This window comes from Dendropsophus ebraccatus, chromosome 2 (assembly GCF_027789765.1).
Source record: "Dendropsophus ebraccatus isolate aDenEbr1 chromosome 2, aDenEbr1.pat, whole genome shotgun sequence".
Taxonomy (NCBI): domain Eukaryota; kingdom Metazoa; phylum Chordata; class Amphibia; order Anura; family Hylidae; genus Dendropsophus; species Dendropsophus ebraccatus.
The window spans coordinates 182,932,987-182,960,124 of NC_091455.1; the positions used below are offsets into that span (position 1 = coordinate 182,932,987).

Sequence of the window (27,138 nt, forward strand, 5' to 3'; positions counted from 1 at the left end):
GTCGGAGAGAGAGTGTGACATATGTGTGTTTCTTATGGGAAAGGGGTAAGCCTACAACAGACTGCATTGACGGCGGCATATTGATCCTAGAACTAAAGGGTTGGGTGTTAAAAATCCATTTAGCCCAATCCTTCTCACCTCCAAAATCATCTGTAAGTGGAGGGATGAGAGGCCCCCTTACACTTTACACTGTTGACCGTTTTCTGGCCGTAGTATGGCACCTTAAGACTACACTGAGATATTTTGTTGCACTACTGATTTTGTTAACTACGACGTGACAGCTGCAGTTTGGAGGATCGGATCGAGCCCCTATTCATCCCTTCAGACTGCAGCTGTAGCTCCATAGTAAACAGTAATCATAGAGCCTCCTTGTAGTTCTAGCCCACGGGTGTCAAACCTGCGTCCCTCCAGCTGTTCAAAACTACAGTTCTCAGCCTGGACAGCCAAAGCTCTAGCATGATGGGAATTGTAGTTTTACAACAGCTGGAGGGCCGCAGGTTTGATGCCTATGGTCAAAGCTCTATCTTGTTTTGTGTCAAGGTTTTTCTGATAAATAATGAAAAAAAATTTTTTTATTGCCATAATAGATTCTCCTTGATAATCCGGAGCTGTTAATCCCCCGTGATAATCCATCTGGCAGTGGCTCATACAATGTGCCTCAAGAGAGTATTGATCAGGTAAGAGTCTGTTATATGTCCATTACTAGAGTCCAATATCTTTCCAGCGTACCGTTACATTTACAGAGGGTGAAAAATCCTGCACTGTTTCTGCGCCAAGATTCACATGCTGCACAAAATGCGGATTTCTTGTGGATTACAATGATGACCCTATGTATACACCCATAAAAAGCCGTATAAAGCAAAGCAGATGGCACTGCTCCAGTCCCAATCCACAGCATATGGCACCAGTCAGACCATGTGCCTAGAAGTTATTAGCGGTGCTCAGTCCCGAACAATAGAATACAAACGATGCAGATATAAAGATGAAAGACGGCACTCACCAGCTTGGCATTTAAAATAATCCAGGATTATTGGACATACGAGGAGCGGGGAAGGAAGGAATCGGGTGCCCGCAGCTTCGCAAGAAGATGACGCTTTGTCAGACCCTTTGACAAAGCGGCGTCTTACCGCAAAACTGCGGGCACCCTCCCTTGCTCCTCGTATGTCCCATAAAGACGGATTATTTTAAATGTCCAGCTGGTGAATGCCGTCATTTATCTTTATATCTGCGTTGTGTTTTTGTTGGTTTTTTTGTTGTTGTTTTTTTAGGCCTCAATATAACCAAATGTACAAAATTTGAAAGACTTTCCGAATAAATTGTATATCCAGTTAAATAAGAAGACTAGGACCACAATTAAATGATAAGACTCCTCAGTAGAGATCAGTGAACATTACCAATTGCCAAATTCACATCTCAAACATTGATGGTCATCGCGAGGACTTTTCCAGAGAATTTGGGTCCTTTGAACTACTTTTTCAGAGAAAACACGCTGCCTTGGATTTGGCACTTTGTACTGTCCTCCTCAATATAAGGCCCCATGCCTCATGCAGAATGTAACTGCATAAACACTACAGGACCTACACAGGTACAGTAGGGCCCATGGACCTATTACAGCTTTGTACTTGGAGCCTTAGTTAGCATTATATTTTTGACCGTCTTCCTCACATCTTTATAATATCATGACTAACTTTTCTATGACCAATAAACCCAGAATAAAATAATACAGCACCCGTCGGGTCTCATTAATACAGGATTAAAGGAACATTAAAGCATTTGTTTTTCCAAGACGCCATTAAAGTAAGCCTCATCATATAGTATAATGGTCGGGGATAGTTTTTTGGCAGGGAGCTAATGTATTCTCTGCAGCTCCAAGCTATTGTATAACTTGGTTTTTGATTGCACAGCAAGCACCTGGATGTTCCAGTCCGGGACATCATTCTTCCCATTGCTCTGCACATCAGCCCAGCGGATCATGGGGTCTGCAGAAATGCTGATGTAGCAGAGTGTCAGGGCTTGAGAGAGTGCTGATAAATCTGACATGATAAATACACATACGGAGGTAATATAGACCATTTGGCTAATACTTGCAGAATAAGGAGAAAGCAGAGCAGATTAGCCAAGGATTTATTATTCATGGATCAAAGGTGAACGTTTTCCATCTGTTTTCTGTGCCCGTGTCCCTTCCCTCATACACACAAGTGTTTTCTATACTTCTTGTTTGCATTCCTGATCATTTGTGTCCTAGTTTGTATGTTACATTACTTTATCTTCCAAAAAACTATTGGACATACTAGAGAGAGTCCCTGTGAGATGATGTCTTTATGAGGACAGTCTGCTTACTCCTGCCAGCTCTTCTCATTAACCCCTTCAGAGACTTTTTTTTTTTTTTTTGTCGCATCCTGTATGGGGGTAATGGGTTACAGACCACTACTGATGACATTTTTCTGTGTTGAATTTTCCCTGTCCTCCTTATATATTTTTAGGCTTATAGGGGACCATAGGCTTTCAATCATGGGCTTTCATCTGAGTTTGGCTCTGTTTTAGAAACTTCATTGAATTTCTCCATTGCAGACCCCATCATATAAGAAACAATTTATTCTAATGGAGCCGTGTCATAGAGGGGAGGGGGGTTTCCTCCCACTGGGGCCCGGTCGGCCCACCTCCAGTGCTTCAGCTCGAGCCGGTGCTCAGTAATAGACTGGCACTGTGCGCAAGAACTGGTCAGTGGTTCAAAAAAAGGAGTGCAGCATCGGCTTCCCGACACCGACTATTCATATGCAACACTTAAAGCGAATGTAATCAGTCCATGTAAAAATGACAGCAACCAGCTAAGGACCGGGCAAATGTCTGGTACTCGGCTGATCGTGTTTTTAGAACAGGCTTCAAAATTTATCAGCCGCAGATCTGCCTGTGTAAACAAGGAATGTGCAGCAGATAATGTTAAAGGAAAACTGACAACAATATGCATATTTTTTCCAGATCACTAGCAGTGCATACTTACCATCAGGGCTGCTTGTTATCCGGCATCCAGTTCTCCTGTCTGCCTCTGCCTCCTCCAGAATGATTGACAACCGGGAGAGACGGGGCCTGAAGGTACAGGATGGGAGATCCAGTAGAGCAGGATGCTGGATCTCAAGCAGTGCAGTAGGTAAGTGATCTGGACAGGTATCTGTGGCTGCACAAAGGAAACAAGTATCAGCCCGGCCACTCGATTTGTCGTGCTGTGTAAAGGCACCAATGCTTTTTTTTTACATCAAGATTCTATCCTCTTGAACAGCTGTTAATCTTTTTATCTTTTTGCACACAATTCAAGTTTGTGGAAACAGGTTTAGTCTTTTTTTTTTTTTTTTTTTATAAAATAAATACATTTTTTAAATTAAATTAAAGTTTGAACGGGATGGGAATAAAAATATTTCCAGTGTAGTATTTTGTCTGCAACCATTTACCTTAAACAATTTTGAGTCATTCTCTGTAAACCTGATCACTTTATCTTGTACAGAAGATTTATCTGATGGAAGAAATGTTTGCTTTTTCTGAACCTTTCCAAAAAAAAAAAAAAAAATTACTCTACATGTCTTTATTTCCTAGCTGGTGTATATCGGGTTTTCTCCTGAGGCAGCTAAGGCAGCTCTCCAGCTTTACATGGGTAATGTTGAGTTAGCATCTCAGATTCTGGCTCACCACCAAGGAATCCTCCCTCCTCACCTACTCCAGGACCTGGACACTTCTCCAAACTCCAAGGAGTCCCATGCATCTTCTTCAGAATCTGCAGGTACAGTAATCCAAAGGCAAAGGCTTTATGGCTTCTCATTCTATGTGCTGCAAAATAGAAGGGGATGCACACGATGCATTAACCCACCTTGGTCAGTAACATTGCATGGGATTAGTAGGGAGAGAAAGCCTTGGTACATATATTGCATTGCAAAACCCACACCTGTTAGTGGCCTCTCTGCCTGTCAATCATCCCCGCAGAGTGTGCTAAGAAACAGAGAACCGTGACTAGTCATGGACGGCTCTCCACCCATATGACTACTTGCTGCCCCTGTCCTGGCTTTGAGCACTGGAATAAAACACATTTTTCCTTCATATACATCTAACGCTGCAGACACTGCTTGTATAGTAGTGCAGCTGCATAGAAGATCTATAGGATACAGCTGGGAGCTGTATCAGCACAATGGTGCTGATTGTTTCCCTTTAAGTGAAGAGAGAAATCCACAATGTATCCACAAAAAAGAGTAATGTGCTGTAGAATTGAAATCCACTAGAGATTAGCCCAACTGAAGCATGATGGAGTCCAATCGATCGGCATTTGGATACTGATGGCTGAAGAAGTTGAATGCAGCCCTAAGGAGTTACGAGTTGCTCTCATCTCTAAGATTCACATAACAGTTCAGTTTTCATGCAGATTCCATAAAGAGATTTCCTAACATGTCATCGACTTTGCTATTACTGTAACAATGCTGCAGAATTTTCACTCACTAGTCCTTTGCATGTCTACCCCATGTATACATGCCCTAAATGTACCGATATGTCTGACAGTTTCCACATCCCCCTTGTGAGTACAGGCTGAGGTTACATTGGCTGACCTGTGTAAAGTTAATCTCTATCATAGCTCAAAGTTTACTTTCTAATTCCAGTCATATATTATTGCAGTTATCCACACTAAAGTAATTAAGGGGTATTCCAGTAAAATAATAAAAAAATGTAAGTTGGCTGTGGCTGGTGTGAAAATAAAAAACAAATGATACTTACCTACCACAGTCCCCTGCAGCTCCTATTCTATCACCTCCTGGTCTCCTGTTGCTCACTGCTTCTTCCTGCTTTTGTAATGGCTGGGCAGGATCTACCCTCTCAACCAATCAATAGCAGAAATGATACACCTCTGATGGCAGTAAGTCAAGTAAGTGGTCGTGCTCCAATTCCTCATCTAGAAAGCAGAGATAAGAGACAAGCTGCAATGATCAGTATGAGCTGGATTCGGAGCTGAGGGTGACCAGGGTAGGTGAGTATCACTAGTTTTTTATTTTCACACCAGCAAGAAATGCATCCAAATTCTAATTATTTTGGAATACCCCTTTAACCATCTTTGTACAAACATTATAGATCACTTTTTTTCCTGTTTTTGTTATTCAGGGACAAGCACATCATCTCATAATGAACCGGATATTGATCCGGTTAAAGAAATTTTAGATGACATTCCTGAACATGAAGAGGATTACCTTGATTTAACCTTAGATGAAGAAGGGCTTGTTCTTGTGGAATATCTTTCTTACCTTGAGAAAATCTAATATATATGATGCTTGTATAAACTCAAAAGATCTGTCAATTTCTCAAGAACACTTTTGTTCTTTTTAAAGCACCTTAAAACTACTGATATTTATTTTATTGTTTGTGTAGCTGATGCTGCATTAGCAGGGTTGTCTGGGTAGGGACGTTTTTTTTTTTTTTATATATATATTCTGCTGCGGCTGCAGAGAAAATAACAGGCATACTTACCAAGCCCGCTACCCCGCCACTTTCTTGAGTATCCAGTCCCCACTGTAATACTTTTCTTTGCAGTTCCTGTGATGTCACCATAATGAATGGCTGAGAGGGTAGTTTCTGTCTGCATGGCACATGACAGGAACTACAAAGGACAGGATCACAGAGGGAACAAAATGCTCATGAAACTGGCAGTGGCAGGGAAGCAGGCTGGGTAAGTATGTCCCCAGCAATATATACAATACATGCAAAAACTATAAAAAGTCCTTTAATTTAAAGCAGTTGTCTCGCCTAAGATATTGGTGACATATTTCTAAGTTCTACCATCTATGTCTGATTGCTGGCGGTCACAGCAGTCAGTAGGTGGCATTTTAGTCAGTAGCCATAAAGAAATCGACGTGCGGAGCCACCAGCATACAAAGTTGCACAGTCGTTTTCATAGCTTTCTTATAAAAAGACCATACTACACATAATAAAGCAAAATGTTGTATTTTAATATCAAATGAGCAAAGACTTAGGATATAATCCTACACCAGCAGCTGCCAAAGGATTTGTATGCTATATATGCTGACTACAGCATTTTGGGATAGTATATCTGGTAATAGTAATGGAATGCTAGAACAGAAAAATGCATTAAAAATAACCAACACTTTACTTTAACTGCCCCTTTAAACACCTTGCAGGTTTTTAGTATTTGTATCTGCAGTGGGGAATGCATATCATCCAATTGTTACATGTACACAGATGGGACGTTTGAACACTACTCTTTTTGGAGGGCTTACCGTGTTGTTACGTTTTAAGCTGCCTCACTGTTAAAAGTTTAGTTGTGATTTTATTCCCTTGAATATTGATCAGGTTTTTTTCATAGAAAAATCTGAAATTTCCTTTTAAATTTCACTGTATGCTTATAAAAGAGAAGTTTTTAGGGGTCAAGTGGCTTTAAAATTTGGGATACTCACCTGCCTGATTCTCCCCCACTGTTACATTGCACATCCGGGCGATGTCTGGCAGAGGTTGGTAACTGCTGTCATCGGGACAGCAGTGGCGAGGGATCGGGCAGGTGAATATCCATTATGTTGAAGCACCCCTACCCCCTTTTAAAATATATTTTTTTCTCTTCCAGACAACCCCTTTATTTGAAGTTTTGTGATTTCTCAAAGTGTTTCTTATAGTGACTATTGTAGGTATCTCTATAGTCTTGACAGTATTCTTGCCAAAATGCATTCTATAGATTGTTAGAACTTAATAAGAAATTATTATAATGGTTAAAGGCACTCCAGCCATTACTGCTACACTGTGTTCTATAAAGTACAGAGAGACTGCTAGTGCTATTCACCAACCCCCTCAGACATAAGTAAGAGTGTCCAGTTTAGAATTTTATTGCAATATAGCTATTTTTTGTTATCTTTATACATAGTAATAGTTGTTATTGTGACATGCTGGGGTCTGATGATCGCACATTGTTTCTAATAATTATATTCCTTTTATATGAAGGCGGAGTCTGACATTTGACAATATTTCACTTGTCCAGAGTCCAATAAGTTAGTGAAAGCACACCTCCATAGATACAGATCACTTAAGTGCCTTATAATAGTATTGTTCCTGTATTGTAGCTTGATTTCAAAATAAATTTGCACTTGTAGAATTACTTTTAAGGAATAATACAGTGTTTTGGAACTCAATGTTATGTCCGCCTTTGTAGTCATATATTTATTATTTCAGTGTATCTAAAAAAAATCACCAGCTTTTCAGATAGTTTAAAAAATCCTACTATTTTATGTATATATGCATATTTGTGTGTATAGACTGATTTTGAAGTCATGTTTTACTTTGTTCCATTCCTTCCTGCTATTACCCCAGGCAGTAAGTGAGGGAGCAGCCATGAACGCACAGTAGCTGAATGTTCATTCAGTGGACAGCCCTTTCTCCCCTTACCCTCCATACACCTGAATGCTCGGCTTGGCAAGTGCCAAGATAGCTGCTTATCCCTTTGAGAATAGAAGGATCAGGCAATTGAAATCCAATATGTCAGACCCTGTTTTATACAAAAAAATGGATGCATTTGTGTGTATCAGTTTTCATTCTTTTTTTAATTGACTTCCATTATAAATGGATAAAACCGCATCTGTTTTTTAGCATACACGTGGTTGACCACATTTTGTGTAAGCTAAATAACTTATACATTTTTATTTTTTTTTAGTTTATCCCTTTTTTTTATTTTTTATGAAAGTCAATGGATAAACAGATTAAAATGGATGCACTCAAATTCATCTGCTTTTCATCCGTTTGCTTAAAACGGATTGCAAAAACGCAGTCTGAACCAGGCCTTAGTAACAAATTATCTACATTAACGTTATCAGTGGTTGTGGTGGAAAGACTGCATAAGAGGGATGTTGTCTTCTGAAATGAATAAAACATTCACTGGACTGAAGTAATGGCTTCCTATGGCCAATATTTTTAGAGCACAATGCAGTGTTAAATATTACTCTATATTACTTGGTATACTGTCAATTTAAAGAAAAACAAAAAAATGTTTTACCATTCCTTGAGTTATATTGTTTGGATATTTATCCATTTATACCAAGTTGATAAAAATTCTGTATTGCTTTTCCTTCAGGACGGACAAATATATCTTAAATTGTACCTCCATCTGTACCTGTACCACCAATCAGTTGTTTTGCAGTGCCACGGCACCTACATGTACAGACTGAGCGTAGCACACTTAGGTAGAACTCTTGGCTGTGTACATTGGGTAGTGTGAAATATAGTAGGCTCTCAAGTAATGCTCCTTTAGGGTACATTCACACTTACCGGATCCGCAGCTGATTTTCTGCTGCAGATCCGCAGCAGATTTCATTTAAATAACTGAACACAACATCAAATCTGTACCATCTGCTGCGGATCTGCTGTAGATCCTGTAGGTGTGAACGCACCCTTAAAGGGGAAATCTAACCTGCTGATAGCTCCGTCTTGTGCAGAAGGCGCTGAGGATGAAGGTATGTCTCTTACCTCCATCCTCCGCACCATCTCTGTGCAGTTAGTCATTTACTCCTCTGTCTGGTTAGGAGCACTGGGCCATGCATTGGGAGATATGCCTGCCCCATATCGCTGTTCCATTGATTGTCATTAGAAGGAGCGAGCAGGCCGGGAGTGGATCGCCGCTATGGGGGCCGGTGCCCCAAACAGTCTTACCGGACCACAGAGTAAAAGACTAACTCCATGAGAACAGCCCTGAAGATGAAGGTAAGAGAAATACCTTCATCCTCGGCACCCCATGCACAATAGGGACAGATCCATCTAACCTGCTGATAGTTCCTCTCTAAAGGTATGTTCACACAGCGTCTCAACTGCCGTTGTTTTGAGTAACAAATAACGGCCGTTGTTTTACATACTTTGGCGGACATTATTGCATTGATGGTCGTTGGTACATTATTTAGGTTTGCACTGAATGATGTCCAAGTTCAACAACCTTTTGGGTGTGGCTATTATTAAAGATCTAAAAAGACAGTGTGCGAAGATGGCCTAAAAGTGTGTACATTGTGTAGTGGCCGCGCTGGATTACAGCAGCTCAGGGCCAGAAATTCCTGTGAATCCATTAGTAGTATACCATTAGGAGTATTCTAGCAATAGGCAAAGTGGCAATTGTGTTTATTAGAAGACTTGTAGGCAGAGTGACTGTGACCGGGCTGCAGCTCCACTCTCTATGTAACATCCTCGTATTACAACATAGAGGTCTGCAGCAGATGGCCGAGCTTTGGTGTAGGCTCCACAAAGCACATGATGATTTACTTTTTATTAGAGAACGGAAGAGAACGGAATTACAGGTGATTTTGTTCTTTATCCTCACCCACAGGCATCATCTCCAGGTGTAGGCTGCAGTACTTAATGTGAGAGAATATACATGAATTCATTGTATACAGAAGCCGCCTTCTTTGTGTATTTTGACACTTAAAGTAGTATTCATGATCTACCAACTATACACACGCTCCTGCCTCTTTACATTTCCTTTATTTCTAGGAATCTATTAGCGCCAGCATTTGTATAGAGATGTACAAATATGGTGGTGCTCATTCTATGAATATCCTCTTTATTATCCATTTACCTAATGGAAACATAATGTGTCATACTGATATGCAATGCATAGAAATGCTTTGTAACAGAACCTGGATGACTTACTCTCCATATAATAGACAAAAAGTGACATTTTTATAAACGTTTGCTTTTGTGGTTCTATAGTTTGGGCACCTTTCTGTAAACTCCAACCTACAGCCCTAGTACTATTTCTGTTCAAATCTATCTCTGACCTCTAATGTTAGACATTACATGATCTCCCTCTATTTGATACATTATTGTATTGTAACATACACTGAGTGTATGCTTTTCCAAGAGAGTCCCCAAACAATGGAACCCTTGTAAATGATGATGACAGCAATAGATGACATGGATTATAATATACAGATTGTTTGTATTCCTCTGTTTCTCGATGTCCCTCTTTATGTGGGGATAACTTTTCAAAAACTTGTTGGAGCATGTCAATAAATTAATGGGGGAAAAAAATTCTATGGCTGTTTCCTGTTCTTTTTGTTCTGAATGTCTACACTACATCATTCTTTAAAGCAGGTACTATTGAATTGTTAGGCAATATGCACAGAGACTCTGGCATGGATTTACTATGATAGATATGCCAACATTGTGGTAAAAGAAAAAAAAAGTGCCAAAAAGACCAGGAAAATGCACTTCTCTCAACCTACCTGGAGACGACTTGGCATGGGCAAAAAGCGAAGGCATGGCCTCAAATGCCATACCATGCTCCAAAACATTGGCCCAAATGTATTATGAGTCCAATACAAATGAGAAGGTTGGAAAAGTGCCTGATTCACTGAACGCACATGCCAGGCAGTGGTACTTGTTACAGGGGTTATCTAGTGCTACAAAAACATGGCCGCTTTCTTTCAGAAACAGCCCCACTCTTGTCTCCAGCTTGGGCGGGGTTTTGCTACTCAGTTCCATTGAAGTGAATGGAGTTTAATTGCAAACCGCACCTGAGCTGGAGACAAGAGTTGTGTTTTCTCTGAAATAAGTGGCCATGTTTTTGTAGCACTGGAGAACCCCTTTAAGCAATGCCTTTTTTCCCCTGTGTTACAAGGCACATGTGTTACTACTTTAGTCATTTTAATTTTTTCTGTTCCTAATTAAAGCATTACTGTCATTTGAAATAACTATTGACATATCATGATCCATGCATGTCATCATCCATGTCAAAAGTTATTTCAAATGACAGTAGTTGCAATGGTTGTTTTATTTTACATGGTATCTCAATCTAATGTTAGTTTTGCCAGATCTATAAATCTGGCTTGACATGACTTATGACCAAAAACCTTGCTCATATTGTCTAAAAAGGTGCCTCCATGTAAAAACTTAATGCCAGTCGTAATTATGACATGGAACTTGGTGATACTGAAAGGGCCAGTGAGCTGGCAATGCTCCAATGGTAATTTAGTGGCCAGAATTAGAGATGATCGAACCTCAGGAAATCCTAGGTTCGATGGAACTCGAACAGTCGCGAACCTTCCGCATTTGATTACTTAAAGGGGTAGTCCACCAAAAAAAAAATTCTTTCAAATCAACTGGTGCCATAAAGTGCCAGAGATTTGTAATTCACTTCTATTAAAAAATCTTAAGTCTTCCAGTACTTATCAGCTGCTGTGTGTCCAGCAGGAAGTGGTGTTTTCTTTCCAGTCTGACACAGTGCTCTCTGCTGCCACCTCTGTCCATGTCAGGAACTGTCCAGAGCAGTAGCAAATCCCCATAGAAAACCTCTCCTGCTCTCTAGACTGGAAATAATACAACTTCCTGTTGGGCATACAGCAGCTGATAAGTACTGGAAGGCTTGAGATTTTTTAATAGAAGTAAATTACAAATCTCTGGCACTTCATGGCAGCAGTTGATTTGAAAGAAAAAAATTTTTGGTGGACTACCCCTTTAAGCCTTCCCGGTCCGTCCTATTACCTAGGCTGAATCCCGGAATTCCAGGCAGTACCCAGGCACTCTCCTCCTTCCCCAAGGACCGGGAAGGCTTCAGCAATCAAATGTGGAAGGTTTGCAACTGTTCGAGTTCCATCGAACCTAGGATTTCCTGAGGTTCGATCAACTCTAGCCAAAATGATAAAATGAGCAAACAAAGTACCACCACCAGCTGTGTGTGTGTGTATATATATATATATATATATATATATAGATATTATTTACTTAATGATTTGATTTTTTTAACACCCACTCAGACACTATCACGAGCACGCCACATTTAAACATGATTGTGGCTCTGATGTGATTTGTGCGCCAGATTCAGTATAGACTTGGCGCAACAATAATATATACTTGACAAACCATAGAGTGTCAACTGAAACTGCAAACTAAGGGCCGTATCACACAGGACGATTATCGTTTGAAAAATCGTGATTGTTCAGATTTTATCGTTTGGTGTAATAGCAGGCAATGAATAAACGACCAAGAAATCGTTGATCGTTTGATAGAATCTGGACCTATTTTTATCATTGATCGTTTACACATTGTGCGAACACCGTTCGGTGTAATAACACGTCTTTTGGTCGAGATTGTTAATCGTCCAGTGTGGACGAGATGCAGTTCAGTCTGTAGGTTATAATATATGGCTGATGCAGACTGTATACTGTATATAGGAAGCTGCCACACATAGGAGGACACTGTTACCTGGAGAGGCCTGGAATGACACTCTGAACTGTTTTATTACAGACTTCTCAGGGGAATCAGAACATTTAGAAAGTGGAATGACTTTAACAAGACTATATAACTCAATGGCTGATTTATTAGATTCAGGTTCTGTAAATCTTATTGTAGAGACACTCGTCTCTGCTCAGCAGCTGCTGATACTAGATCACAATATGAGGATGTTCATTCATGTAGAAGCATAGGTCGTCGCCTGTAAGTAAAGTGTACCCTTATAAATGGAGCCTTTATTTTCGGAGTAGGAACAATTTATTGGCTACTAAATGAATACAGAATATTCCACAGCACTCCAATATTTTACTGAACTACAAGGTGTGAATCTCTGATTTGTTGCAATTGATCTTTGTTCTGGAAGTTAGAGTCCACTCTTACAGTGACGGGTCTCAGAATATTGTAAAAAAACCAAAGAGACTTTCTTCTGGCAGTAAAATAAGATGAGAGAATTCATCAGGGTCAGGTTGTTGGAATGCTTGAAGGATGGATATGAATCAGACTCAAATCGTCTACTTTTTTTTTTTTTTTTTAAGAATTTCTTAAAAAAGAAGAAAAAGCCTTCAGGCAAATCAAAGGCACTGTATGGTATTTTCTGAGTTTACACTTTCGTCGGGCATAGAGCTTCAGGCAAATCGTGTCTCACTAGTGTTTCCATTTCTTGTGGCTGGCTCTGAGAACTTTTGCATCCAGTAAAAAGGGTAAATTTAAAGCAATTCTGTACCCACAATCTGACCCCCCCAAACCACTTGTACCTTCGGATAGCTGCTTTTAATCCAATATCTGTCCTGGGGTCCGTTCAGCAGGAGATGCAGTTATTGTCCCAAAAAACAACTTTTAAACTTGCAGCCCTGTGTCAAACTGCCATGGCCTTGAGTATCTGTGCGCTAACCTTGCACCATCCCTCCCCACCATCAATAGGAATTACACTGGCAGGATTTTTCCTATTCCTCTGCACAGGTGCCTTAACGATCCAGCCCATGTGTAGGCTTGATGGAACATCGGAAAAACTAGGTTCGAGTTCGATCATTCCAGACATTCCGCATTTAATTGCTGATGTCTTCAAGGTCCGTGCGGAAAGAGGAGACATCACAGGGACCGCCTGGAATTCTGGGATACATTCTATTACCTAGGCTGAATCCCAGAATTCCAGGCAGTCCTCGGAATGTCTCCTCCTTCCACACGGACCATGAAGGCATCAGCAACCAAATGCGGAAGGTCTGGCTAGGTTTGAGTTCGATCGAACCTAGCTTTTCCCGATGTTCGATCAAGCCTACCCATGTGCAGTGTTTACACAGCTGATGAATAGGAGAATACCTGCCTGGATCATTCCAAATGATGAAGAGGGTGGGGAGGAGGGGCAGAGAGGTTGTGCCAGCCTAATGCACAGACACTCTAGGCCACGCCAGTTTGACACAGGGCTGCAAGTTTAAAAGTTGTTTTTTAGGACAATCACTGCATCACCTGCTGAACAGACCCCAGGACAGATCACAGCGGAAGCCTTCTTAAGGAGTTTTACATTAAGGGGTATTCTAATCGGGAGGGGGGGGGGGTAGTGTTTGTGTTGCAGGACATAAAAAAAAGTTACAAACAAGTCATACTCAGCTATCCCTGTCCCTTGCAGCTCCCGTTCTACACAGTTCAAATCCCCAGCTGTTCATTTAAGTTAAAGCAAAACCTGCCCACTCAGCCAATCAGTGGCCGAGGTGAGACACTATTGCAGCTAGTGATTGGCTGAGTAACATGTCCTGCTCCAACCTCCCAGGCAGAAACAGCAGGGGTACCAGAAGTCCATAGAACAGGAGCTGTGGATGGATAAGTGTAGGCAAATATGACTTGTTTGTTATTTTTTTCTTTATGAGCAGCAACATAGTTTTTTTTTTTCACCCACATACCTCTTTCCTAAAAATCTAACTATGCATCTACGAATTCTGTGTAGAGTAATCCATGAAATCTCATACTTCCTCCATGTATCACCAACTTTCAGTGTACATTTAAAGGGGAACTATCAGCAGGTTAGACGAATCTAACCTGCTGATATGTCCCTATTGCACAGGAGACACCGAGGAGAAAGGTATGTCTCTTATCTTTGTCCTCTGCACCGTTCCGATGCAGTTTGGCCTTACTCCTGTGTTTCGCACGGAACACTGACGTGGAAGGCCTGTACCGGAGTCTCACCTCCGCACGGCAGAATCTCTGATATGATACTGGGAGCGGCGGAACTGTATGGATATGCGCCATAATGTGATGACAGAGCTCTGTCATCACAGCGCAGCGCCTATCCATGCAGTTTCCCCACTCCCAGCATCATATTAGAGATGCTGCCATGCTGAGGGGAGACTCCGATACAGGCCTTCCACGTCAGTGTTCTGTGTGCAATACGGAATGTGGGAATAAGGCCTTAGTCTTTTGCTCCACAATCCGGTGAAACTGTTAGGAGCACTGGGGCACCCATTAGAAGTACTTCCCACCCCCATGCCGATCTGCCCCAGCCAGCCCCTTTCTAATGATCGGTGCTATGGGGTGGGCAGTGCTCCTAACGGGTGCCCCAGAGCTCATTGTGGTCTCACCAGACCGCAGAGCAAAAAAACGAACTGCACCGGAACGGCGCAGAGGAGGAAGGTAAAAGACATACTCCTGTGCAATAGGGACATTTCAGCAGGTTAGATTTGTCTAACCTGCTGATAGTTCCCTTTAAAAAGGACAGCAAGTAGAAAGTACATAGAAGTGAGTATTTTTTTTTTTTTTTTAGATGCAAGGAGAGAAAATAAATGTTGCTTGAGAAATTGCCATTAAACCTTGTGAAATGATAAGTTATCCAACTCTTATAATTTATTGTTTTGCTCATTTTCATGAACTCTGCCTGCCACCAGTGATTGGAAACATTATTTTATCATCCTTCCAGATACTGGAAACTAAATTATATATATATATTTTTAATACTGACTAATACATTCTTACTGTATTATGGCTCCATCGTGTATGATAATGTAATCGGATGCTTAGAGCAGGTTGAAATGAATGGGATCAGCTCAAAGATCAGTTTCCCTCCAACACTTAAATGCTGCCGTATCACTGCAAAAATGTAAGGCTAGGTTCACACTGCATTTTTCCTATTTGTTTGACGTATATGTTTTATGGAAAAAACAGATACAACCGTGTGCCATCCGTTTAAATCCGTTTTTCCATTGACTTCCATTGTAAAAAAAAAAAAAAAAAAAAAAAAAAGGTTAAATAAGGATCCTTTTTTTTTTTTTTTTTAACGTACACAAAAATAGTGTTGACTATGTGTTTCTGTCTGTTAAAAGTAACCAATTTAAAATGGACACCTTGAACAGATAGAAAAAACGCAGTGTGAACCCAGCCTAAACCAGCCCTTAGTAGGATTGGTGAGGCATCGCTTTGGCTGTTCAGGCATGATGGCAATTGTCGTTTCGCAGCTGGAGGGCCATGGGTTCCCCATCCCTGATCTAGATGTAGGCAAGTTTCCACTCACTGACAGCAATCAAAGATTTTTGAAAATCCAAGAGCATGACGTAACTTATCATACAAGTACTAAAAAGGTTTTCCCATCATAGAGGGGAGTCCTATGTTCAGGAACATTAAAATCATTTGCTCGACCTCCATATTCAGTAATCCCCACTGAGTTTCATATTAACAGATACAACAAAAATTTTTAAAAATCCTTTAAAGGGGTTATCCATTGCTACAAAAACATGGCCACTTTTCCCCCCTCTCTTGTCTCCAGTTCAGGTGTGGTTTGCAAGCTCTATTTACTTCAATGGAACTGAGTCCCAAACCCCACCCTATCTGGAGACAAGAGAGGGGGAAAAGTGGCCATGTTTTTGAAGCGCTGGATAACCCCTTTAAAGAGTTCAATGGAGCGTGTTGTCACTCGATTTTCAGAACACTAATAATATATTACATTTCCAGTTATCCTCTCTTGTTAGACTACATCCAGAGTTCACAGGAGCTCCACAGGTTCACAGTCCTCATTGACCTCCAGGGAACAGCCGACTTTATTGTGAAAGATATGAGACATGCTTCCTTTCTGGGAGTGCCGGCTCCTGACCGAGGACTTCTTCTGGTGCTTACCCTGGGAACAGATGGCTTTAATGTCCCAGGCTCTTAGCGTCCCATCGTGAGAAGCTGTATATAATACATTGTTATGTATCTGCAAAGTAACATGAAAGAGTTACTATAAATGACCATGCCTTGTGTCCTTACACAACTTGAGTCTGATCGTCCAGCAATTGATTACCGGTGGCTGAAGAAAGTTGGATGCAGCCCTAGGGAGTCTGAAAACATTGATACAGCCATAGGCCATTCCATAGACTGTATCCATGTTTTCCTGGATGCCCTAGAGCACATGTCAATTCAGGCCCTCCAGCTGTTACAAAACTACAATTCCCATCATGCCTGGACAGCCAAAGCTAAAGCTTTGGCTGTTCAGGCATGATGGAAATTGTAGTTTTGCAACAACTAGAGGGCCTGAGTTTGACATCCCTGCCCTAGAGCTACATCCAACTTCTTCAGCCATTGGTAAAAAAATGCTTGTTACACTCATCTCTAGTCCTTACCTAAAGAAATTCTCAGTCCAAGTATGCTTTATATATGCACTGAATATACTGAGTGAAACTTAGTAACCCACCTGAATGCAGTTAATGATGAACGTATGTCCTTGGAAGACTTGCTGCAGGGTTCCTGACTTTGTATTAAATGCCCGGGCACAAGCATCACCGCTCCCTGTAAACACTGGAAGAGAGAATGAAGAAGAGACCATGGTCACCAATACAGCAATGACTGGCTAATAAGAAATTGTAGCATATGTGTCTTCTCTTTATGGCATGTGTGGGGCCCCTCCACCCTCAGCTTAGATGAAGTTTTATCAAATATGTAGCAGTAGGACTGCACTCTACAAATGATATAGGTTAGTCATACATGACTTCAATGTTTACCCAGGTTTTATTTTGTTAAACTTTTATTATATCATGGTCACATGTCAGATGTTTGGATTGTTGGAGGTCCAAGTGCTAAGACCCTCCCCAATACTTTAGTTGGGCATTTCTGTCTAATTATTTCAAAGATTGATTGGGGTTTCAGCATTCAGCGGGACATTTAGCAGCTGATAGGTACTGAAAGGCTTGAGATTTTTAAAGGGTACCTATCATTTAAATAAACTCATAGTGACATGTCAGAGGTTTGTATCGCTAGACTGAAGGGGCAGAATCGTATTTCATCTCAGATCTTACTGGTAAAGTAGCAGTGGACGGAATTACAATAAAGTCTATGGATCTTCCGGAAATTGCGTCTACTGGAAGTTCCATACGCTCCATTAAATTTCCATCTACTGCTACTATAACAGTGACAGCGGAGATGACCTAGGCTGAAGCCCGGAATTCCAGGCGGCACCCGGGCTGTCTCCTTCTTCCCCACAGACTGGGAAGGTATCGGGAATCAAATGCGGAAGGTTCGACAAGGTTCGAGTTCTATAGAACCTAAGATTTTCCGCTGTTTGATCATCTCTACTGTTGGACTCTGTGGCTATGACATGTCAAAAGTTTGTTTTAATTATAGGTACCCTTTAAATAGAAGTAATTTACAAATCTGTAAAATTTTCTGAAACCAGTTGATTTAACCTTTTGTCTCCTCCGGAGGACCCCTTTAAGTTTTCAGGTTACAGATGGATGATGACAATCTACATGGCTGCTTAAAAGTTTGTGAATTTTCTATAGTTTTGTATACATTTGGCCTACTTCAGATTAGAAAGTCCTAGCATTAGATAGAGAACCAAATCAAACAAGTCAAAATATTAGATCCAATATGTCATGTCTGTGAGTGGCAAAATATGTGAACCTTTATCTGCAAAAACACCACATGTAAACACAGCCTTAGCATTAGCAGATACTTTGAAGGTGAAATTAGATTCGGGTGTTTAGAATGAAAGGGATCAGGTGGGAGTGGGCGACCCATTTTATTTAAAGAACATGGTCTGATCTCCACAACATGTTTGTGGGAACAAAAGAGATTTCTGAGAACCTAAAGAAGAGTTGTTGATGCTCACCAGCCTGGGAAAGATTACAAAACCATCTCTAAAGAGTGTAGACTCCATCAAGACAGTCAGAGGAAATTTAAGACCATTAGTACCATCCTTGGAAATGGTTGCCCAACAAAGACCACTCCATGAACAAGGCGAATAATAGTCTGTGAGGTCTCAAAAGACCCAAGATAAGCTGTAGGCAACCAAAGGCCCTATTACATGGAGTGATAATCTGCACGATCAGGCTGATTCAGTAGATTATCGCATAGTGTAATAAAAACAACGATCAGCCGAAGAAACAATCGCTTAATCGTGGTCTTTCAACATGTTGAAAAGTCATCATACGCCAATCGTGCATCACTACATGTAATAGCATTGCACAGGTGACAGCTGATGATCATGAAAAAAAAATTATATATACCTGTCCACTTGTTCTCACTTCTGTCCGCTGTCCACATCAGCCGGCTTCCTTTTAACTCACTGCCACTGCTCCCCGTTGCTGGGAAAAGCTGGATCCAATCATGGGATATTTCTCCCGGTTTCCCAGTACTGGATCCAGTTTTTCCCGGGAAGGAGCAGCAGTGAGTTAAAAGGCAGCCGGTTGATGGGCGGATTGAACAGATAAAGCACTTCTCTTCGTTATTACTGTAAATTCGCTCATCTCTATAGCCAAGTCAAAGTCCTGACCTAAATCCAATAGAAATGTTGTGGAAGGACTTGAAGTGAGCAGTGTATGGGAGAGAACTCGGCAAAATAACAGAGCTGAGGCTGTTTTGTACAGAGAAATAGGTTATAATTCCTCCAAGCCGATAATCACAATTAATCAACATTGTGAATCAGAAAGGTTTCGATGCAGTTATTGCAGCACAAGGGGTCGTACCAGACACTAAAAGAAAAGCTTCACATACTTTGCCACTCACAGGTATGTGATATTGGATCCAATTCCAAGTCTAATATTTTTGATTAATTTGTTTAATTTCATTCTCTTTATCTACTTTTAGATAATATATGAAGATTTAAAAATCTGTGATGATTTTAATTTAATTTATTTTATTACAACCACCCATGCAATGACCCAGACATGTGACCCAGTGGTCGACCTACAGGACTGAAATGGAGAAGCAGACTGCAATATCGATGGCCGGAAGTGAGGGAGCTGAAGGGCTTTGTATTTATAAGATGAAGTAAACCAGGGTTTAAAAAAAAAATCCAAGGAACCAGCAAAGCAGGGATATTATATAACATCCTAGCCCTTCCTGAATTTCTGCATAAGTCATTGTATATATCAGGATGATGGCTACAAAGCCGGTTGCCAAAGCAAAACCTGCTCACTGCTCAGTGCATCCCAGTCATTTTATCATATCCATTAACTGCCATGTGGTTTGGTTATTCATCCGTGTATGTGACAACGACATAGCAACCCGTGTCATCCGGAAGAACTGTGCGCTGATATAATATCCAGAAACTGGGGAAAATTTTTTATTGTCATGCACATAAAAATACTGGATTAAAGCCAATCTGTACCCACAATGTCCCCCTCCCAAACTGCTTGTACCGTCAGATAGCTGACTGTATAGATGGATGTTACTGTATTCTGCTATTGACTGTAATTAATAAAGTCCAACTAAAATAAAATAAAAAATTACAGGCAGGCAGAGTATAATAAAAAAAAAAAGTATACTTACCTGTCCCTGTGCCTCTGTAGTGCAACTCTCACAATTCTTAGACAGCCACCGGATGTTATTTTCAGCCGGCTTATCCGGTATGTTAGGGTCCCTCTCCTGCTACTGCAGTGTGCCAGCCCCGCTAATGGATTGCCCTCTCAGCCAGTCAGTTACTGCAGTGGTGTCCAACCCCAGTCACTGGCTGAGTGGGCAATCCTTCAGCCGGGTATGCAATGTTGCAGAAGGAGGCCGGTGGCTCTCTGCGATCGGTAAGGCAGCACTGTGGGGGCATGGGTAAGTATACTTTCTTTATTATGTTCCCGCACTCCCCTGCCTGCCTATGATTTTATTTTAATTTTTTTTTCATATGACTTCCTCTTTTAAGGTATTTTCTGGCCAAAATTTGTTAACAGGTGCAGTATGAGCTGCAGTATGGCCACTACATCATGTGCAGAACTATCTACTTTCTGATGACTGCTTGGTGTTAGCATCCCACTGATCTGATATTGATGGCTTATCTTGAGGATAGGTCAATACATTTTTCCCAGAAAACCCGTTTAAATGGGAAAAATATAACAAGCTGTATACTTTTAGTGCACACAGTTGCAGTAAAAGAACTCAACTTAGCCTTTTAGCGCAGTTGGGAGACACACCTTTGGCTTACGTATGTCATTTGAAATCTATGGGCATATGACCAAGTATGTTGGGAATGTGTTTCAGGACAGATGTCCTTTTACCGAATTACCACTCGAAAAGCAAAAGCTGAATCAGACATGACTATAAGGATGACTTACATATTCCATCATGGTATTTCAAAGTGCTAATGCTGTGTTTATGAGACTTGTAGGTTCGGGCGCATTCACCAGTGTCGGATAACCAGCATTTTGCAGTTCGGTCAACACTGCCAGAATATAAATGTCGTCCAACCATCTGTAGAAATGAGAACAACGTTATGCTTTATAGTTGCAGTTAACAACTACTGACAGGAGGTTAGTGCAAGAAAACAAGCTTGGATTTACGCGTAGATGAGATCACATAGGAATCAAGAATTATAAACTTTCCATCATTGTATAAAATATCCATGCACAATCCAATATTACCGCTGAACAGATGATGCAGTATCATCGTAAGCGAGAGCCAACAACACAATATTGAGGTATTAGGAAAAGGATCAAGTGTCCAAGTGTCACTCAGGATGGAGATGATGGTGGTCCAAGAGGCCAACCGCATGGATTGTTCTGATGTGGCCACCCACAAAGGAGGTCAAGGTGAACATTATTGTTGCCGTTCCACTTTCCGGTTTGCTTAATAGCCTTAGAACATTCTGTTTTGTTTCACAATGGATTGCAGTCCATTGCATATGGACATGACCTTTAGTGTTACTATTCTGCCATCCGGACATCTTATCTTCCAGGGTCATGCAACAGTGAGATCAGATATTCACAATTCAGTATTTAATACCTTCCACCTTAACATTCTTCATATGCTTCTCGTTGGTCTGGATTTTCCCAATGGATATAGCCTCATGGACATAGAAGTTCAGATTTTTGTATCTTTACATTATGACTCATGTTGCAGTTAACATAATAAATACCAAGACTGAAGTTTTAATACACATTCTTCCATGGATTACTGCATGGACAGGTAAAAGTACAGGACTATAACATTTATTATAATAACTATTACTCCATTTTTAGATGCTTTTTTTCTGGATTTACCACCATTGTCCTCCAACTTCCTGGTGATTCCTTAACACAAGGAACAACTGCTTATCACTTGTTCCACCGCAGCCAGTGGTTGACTAAGCAGACACTTCCTTTTGTCGAGAGAGTCCAGGATGTGACGAACAATAGAGCCGGGTTACATAAGAAAACAATGGCGGCAATGGATGGTATTGTGTATGTGTCAACATCAACCTATAGAAATGCAGATGTATAAGTGCGAATACTGGTAGAAACCCCCTTTGAGGGGCTTCACTTAGGTCATTCCCTGCACGTATATATAATTTCTGGGATTTAAAAGCGCGATCTGCTGCACTAAAATTACACGTATATTGTTTGTGTATGAAACCACATAAATATAGTAACAATTTCAATACATTTGGACCATAAAATGGGAAGTCCCATGAAAAAAAAGTAAGGCCATGGGGGGGGGGGGGGGTGTTATACTTACCTGTCCCCGTACCTCCACAGCACTGCTTCTGGGTCCCGTCTTTTCTGCTAGAATCCGGGTATGTCACATACCCGACTCTTCCAGCTGCAACGACACATCCCGGCTGAGCGATTGCCCGCTTAGCCAGTCAGTGCATGGGGCAGTGTGCCAGGGGACTTCTCTTTTAAACTCATTGAGGCCTATTCCAGTAAACATAGCAGCAGGGAGAAGTGAAGAGTTGGGAGATCATACATGGAGGGTACCTCACACAAGCTGCAGGAAGGAAGGGAAGCTAACACAAGGCAGTTTGTATAGGTGAATTATAGGGGTTACATATAGGTGTAGACAGAAAACAAAGCATCCACATCAAACTGTAGACTCCTGGACCTCACATCCACAATGTATTATTGCGATGATACATCCACCCGAGAAGAATATGAACCTAGCGGAAAGCTGCAAATGGCATATCAAGGGGTCCAAACATAAAAGAATGAACATTACAGACTCAAACTTAGAGCAATTTCTTTAACTGAAGGTCTGAAGGTAAGCACTAACACATGTAAAACTCATTTTTCACGTCAGAGGTGTCCATAGCCCGTAATCTATACCGAATTACTATATCTCTGGCACTGACAAGTGTAGGAAGAACGGGCTTAAGTACATCCTGCCAGTTATTATTCAAGGAATCAGAAATACCTGCCATTAAATTTAAGAAAATAAGATTTAAGAAAAAAAAATTATATATATATATATATATATATATATATATATATATATTTTCCAGCGTATAAGATGACACCCAACTTTTCCAGTTAAAATATAGAGTTTGGGATATATTCGCCATATAAGACTACCCTTCTTCCAATGCACACCAAATAAAAATGAATAAAAAACCTCAGACAGCAGCGAGATCTGAGAGGCAGAGAAGGAGGTATAGTAATACCAGTAGGATACAAGGGCGGCCAGATGGGGGAAAGAGGTGTGTTTTTCTGTGCACAGAGACACTCCACCATATCTCTCTTTTCCATACCCTGGACACCTGCATCTTGCTCTGTCCTTAATACGGTCGCCGCATGCAGTGTGGATGCGGCTGTTTTTGACCGGTCACCGTATAATGCGACTGCAGATTTTCCATTCCGGTTCCGAAGTTTTTCAGCCCCCGCCCTAAAAGACGACCCCCGACTTTTGAGGAAGATTTTCCTGGCTTGAAAAGTAGTCTTATACCCAGGAAAATGCTATTTAATTATTAAAGGTGAAGTCCGTCGAAAATTTTTATTAATGTATTGTATGGCTTCCCAAAAGCCCACACAGCTCTGGGAGTCGGGTCGTGACATCATCATTTTATCCAGGAAGTGAAGCACTGTATAAGCATTTCCCGTAATAAATGTATATTGGTGATTTGTATAACTTTTGGGGGGCAATACAATACTTTAATAAAAAATTTTGCCGGACTTTTCCTTTAAGTAACATTGACCCTTATCCCAAGATCTGGATAAAAGGAGTTGCTGACACTGATGTAAGCAATACCAGCTGATGTAAGCATGTCCTTCTGTTGCCAATAGCGATGAGCATTGTCTTGTATTATAATAAATTCTAAAAAAAACTAAATTAACACTCGCATTATATAACCGGGGCAACCCTGACCAAGAAATACATGTTACGATGTTCTCAATTCTTCTTTAAACTTGTAGTCGGATTAAGTAGAGTTCAGGTCAACTTGTGTAAATAGTGCAGCCATGTATCTGTCAATATTATCCCATGTAACATGCCGTCATACACATCAATTGTTTTACTTCCTTCTCCAAGACAAAGCTCCCCTCGTCCAATAACAGCTGAGCTTAAGTGCAAGTGATTTTAGGAGACCTACGCCGGGAAAACAGCCTCAATGTTCAAAGCAGAGTCATATCCGCCAGATGATTGTTTTTATTTCCCCTTTTATTGTTTGAAATAATCTAGTGATAGAATTACGAAGCCTAATCTGCCAGGACCTGAAGGTGACGCGAGAGGCAATCCTTTCCACGTGTTTTCTTTGGCTGCCTCTAGTAATGTACATATGAAAGGAAACTTAACATCAACCTAATGTTTCACCACCCCATAACAAGACTCTAGGACCTCTGCACCTTATAGCTCACAGGGGATAAACTGTATAATTTAAAGGGGCTGTAACAATACTGGCTGAGTTTTGCAGTCCCTTCTCCTGGGTCATAAATGTGGTCCCCTGTACTCATATCTCAGGACTTACAGTAGAGCAGAATCGAAGGTGAATGGAATGGAAGGTGAGGGAGACTTCCTGGGTCAGAGTACAGGGCTGTAGACCCAGCTATGCAAACCATGCCCCTCCTCCACTCGCGCTTCCACCCAGTACAGGGAGCTCTTAAACCAAAGCAATGCTCTTAAGCCAAGTCACAATTTTGAAAAACTGTGAGCTCTTAAACCAAAACGCTCTTAAACCAAATTACTCTTAAACCAAGGTACCACTGTATTAGCATTAAGGGGTAACAAGAACCGAAGATGACTTTGATGTCTGGAACAGGATATGATGGATTGGATGATGATGCAAATGAATTATAATGCCAAGAAGAAAAGTAAGAAAAGTACAGGATTGTCCTAATTAACTTATCCTAGTCTTTCCCTAAACTTTAACATACACGGGACAACTAAACCTTACTGCCCCGTAGATATCCCTGGAATTGCCGTAGATTATTGTGCATATTATCGTTATATCATTTGAATTTAAAAGATAATCATTTTGTGTAATTGCAGGCAACGATCGAAAAATCGTTCATATGTCGTTGATCGTTGATTTAGATGGGAACCTAAAATTATCGCTAATCGTTCGCTGTAATTCCACATTTGTTTGCTCAAGTTCCGCATTTTTTCACTAATCGTTTAGTGTAATTGCACTATCGTTCTGTGTAATATGGTGAACGATTTCAGGTTAACAATAAACAATCTCATTTGCGATTGTTTATCATTAATCAGTAAAAATCGCTCCGTTTAATAGGACCCCCTAGACTATAAACTATCTTTAGCTAAAGCAATCGGATGGCATAGGGACCGCTGGACAGGGCTGTGGCACCAGTTGCTGGTAGGCATCATGACTTCCTTTTTACTTGAACAGACTGTTGTAGATGCCATAAAAAAGTGGTTCCTAATCATGGAAGAATCGCAAAATAAGAACGGTAAACTGTTACCTGTTGGGCCTAGTCAGGGCCTGGAGCCTGGGTTGCTAGGGTTGGACTAGACCAAATGGCAGAATCCACTATCTCATTCAATACCCACCACCAGGGGCAGCCTTACACACCAGAAAGAAAACCTACCCTGTTTGTGCCCTACAAATGATTAGTGCCACCTTTTATACCCCACACAGTGATGGTGATCTCCTTGTGCTTCCAAAACAATAATATTGCCCCTTTAGGCCCCACACAGCAATGTTGCCCCCTGCAGGTCTTCATGAAGATCTAGTGAGCATTTACCCTAATAGTCCCCAATACCCAATAACCCTACATAGCAATGATAACCCTACATAGCAATAATCGTAATAACCCTACATAGCAATAATCGTAATAACCCTACATAGCAATGATAACCCTACATAGCAATAATCGTAATAACCCCACATAGCAATAATCGTAATAACCCCACATAGCAATAATCGTAATAACCCTACATAGCAATAATCGTAATAACCCCACATAGCAATAATCGTAATAACCCCACATAGCAATAATCGTAATAACCCCACATAGCAATAATCGTGTAGGTAACCAGCCATACAAAAATCATCCATTGAGCGTTAGGCACAAAGCTCACAGTTCTGCTCTAACAGCCTTATTGACCTGATGAAAACTGGATACAGTATGTAAGAGGAAACCTCCGTTACTTTACAGAAAGTCACATTGAATATCCGTCTGCATGGCGGAATTGTATTCTCTCTTAGTTGAGGAAAAGCGAGCACCTTTATTTTCTCCTTTTCCCCCCCTAAACATATCAGATTGTATATTGGCTGCGGTACACTCCTAGGGTCTGTCAGCAGATTCATTTATTTCAATAAGAAGGTAAAACAAACAGGCCCGTCTGGATTCTCTCCTCACATAAACTTAGGGCTCACATGATCTGTGTGCAGAGACTGCAAATGAATCCCCATCCAAATATACATATATGTTCGCATAGAGAAAGAGCTAATCATTTAGAGTAAGTTGTTTATAGAACTGTATAGGAGGCACTTTTAACTGGAATTCTGGAAGATTTGGACAATTCGATACTGAAAAGTTGTTTTATGTCGTAAGAGCACTTACGAGTGAATGAATGCATGTTACAAAGAAATCCAGATCTTCCCAAATCAGAAATCAGTATAAAAACTATCTACACAACGTGTTTTATAGCTGTAAAAAATAAATAAATAAATTCTATGCTCGAAACGCATGGATACTGTTTTTTTTATAGTGATTTCTACTTCAGATAAATAAAAACTGAGATTTGATTCCACCGTGGTGGCCGCTGGATTTTCTTTATGTGAAGATTTCTGTAACTTGTTCAAGCGTTCCTTAGGGTCCTATTACACAGGCCGATGACGGCCCAATCAATGCTGATTGCTGAGCCTATTACACAGCCCGATAATCGCTTAGCAAGGGCTGCACGGACATCGTTGGCGATGTCTGTGCAGCCTTTCCCAAAGAGTTCACACTAGCAGAGTGCAAGAAAACATCGGGAACGTGCATAGGTAATGTTAACCATTTGTTGAATCATCAGCCATTGGTTGCGCATCACTATTACACAAAGCGATGCGTGGTCGGCGGTCGAGGATTTTAAGTCTGGGCCTAAAGAAACGATTAGCCGATGATAGTTTCATCGGCTGATTGTTGTCTCTATTACACGGACCGATGATCGATTTGGCCGATTATCGCTCCATGTAATTGGGCCCTTAGAGCCCTATAAGTTTTATTCTAGGACACCAATCACATTAGTAGTCCTGGATATTCACTCCCCCTCTTCTTGCGGGGAGAATGGCTCTATGCTGGGCATAGGTGAAGCAAATACAGTACT

The 27,138-nt window shown here is 40.9% G+C and overlaps 2 protein-coding genes across 4 annotated transcripts in view; one reads left to right on the plus strand and one right to left on the minus strand.

Moving 5' to 3' along the window:
* Nucleotides 1-10,043, plus strand: part of NUB1 (negative regulator of ubiquitin like proteins 1) — a 43,462-nt gene extending 33,419 nt beyond the window's left edge. For 2 of the 3 annotated variants that reach the window (XM_069958853.1, XM_069958855.1), the window contains 3 exons: nt 588-677; nt 3,589-3,772; nt 5,134-10,043. In XM_069958853.1, coding sequence (XP_069814954.1) covers nt 588-677; nt 3,589-3,772; nt 5,134-5,288 — 429 coding nt within the window. In that variant the 3' untranslated portion in view covers nt 5,289-10,043. Of the gene's footprint in view, nt 1-587; nt 678-2,979; nt 3,215-3,588; nt 3,773-5,133 lie in introns of those variants that run through there. The other variant, XM_069958854.1, reaches the window with a different exon arrangement.
* A 6,035-nt stretch (nt 10,044-16,078) lies between these two features.
* Nucleotides 16,079-27,138, minus strand: part of WDR86 (WD repeat domain 86) — a 37,903-nt gene continuing 26,843 nt past the window's right edge. The window contains exons 5-7 of the mRNA XM_069960491.1: nt 20,736-20,871; nt 16,889-16,992; nt 16,079-16,411 (exon numbers count right to left, since the gene is read on the minus strand). Coding sequence (XP_069816592.1) covers nt 16,202-16,411; nt 16,889-16,992; nt 20,736-20,871 — 450 coding nt within the window. The 3' untranslated portion in view covers nt 16,079-16,201. The remainder of the gene's footprint in view (nt 16,412-16,888; nt 16,993-20,735; nt 20,872-27,138) is intronic.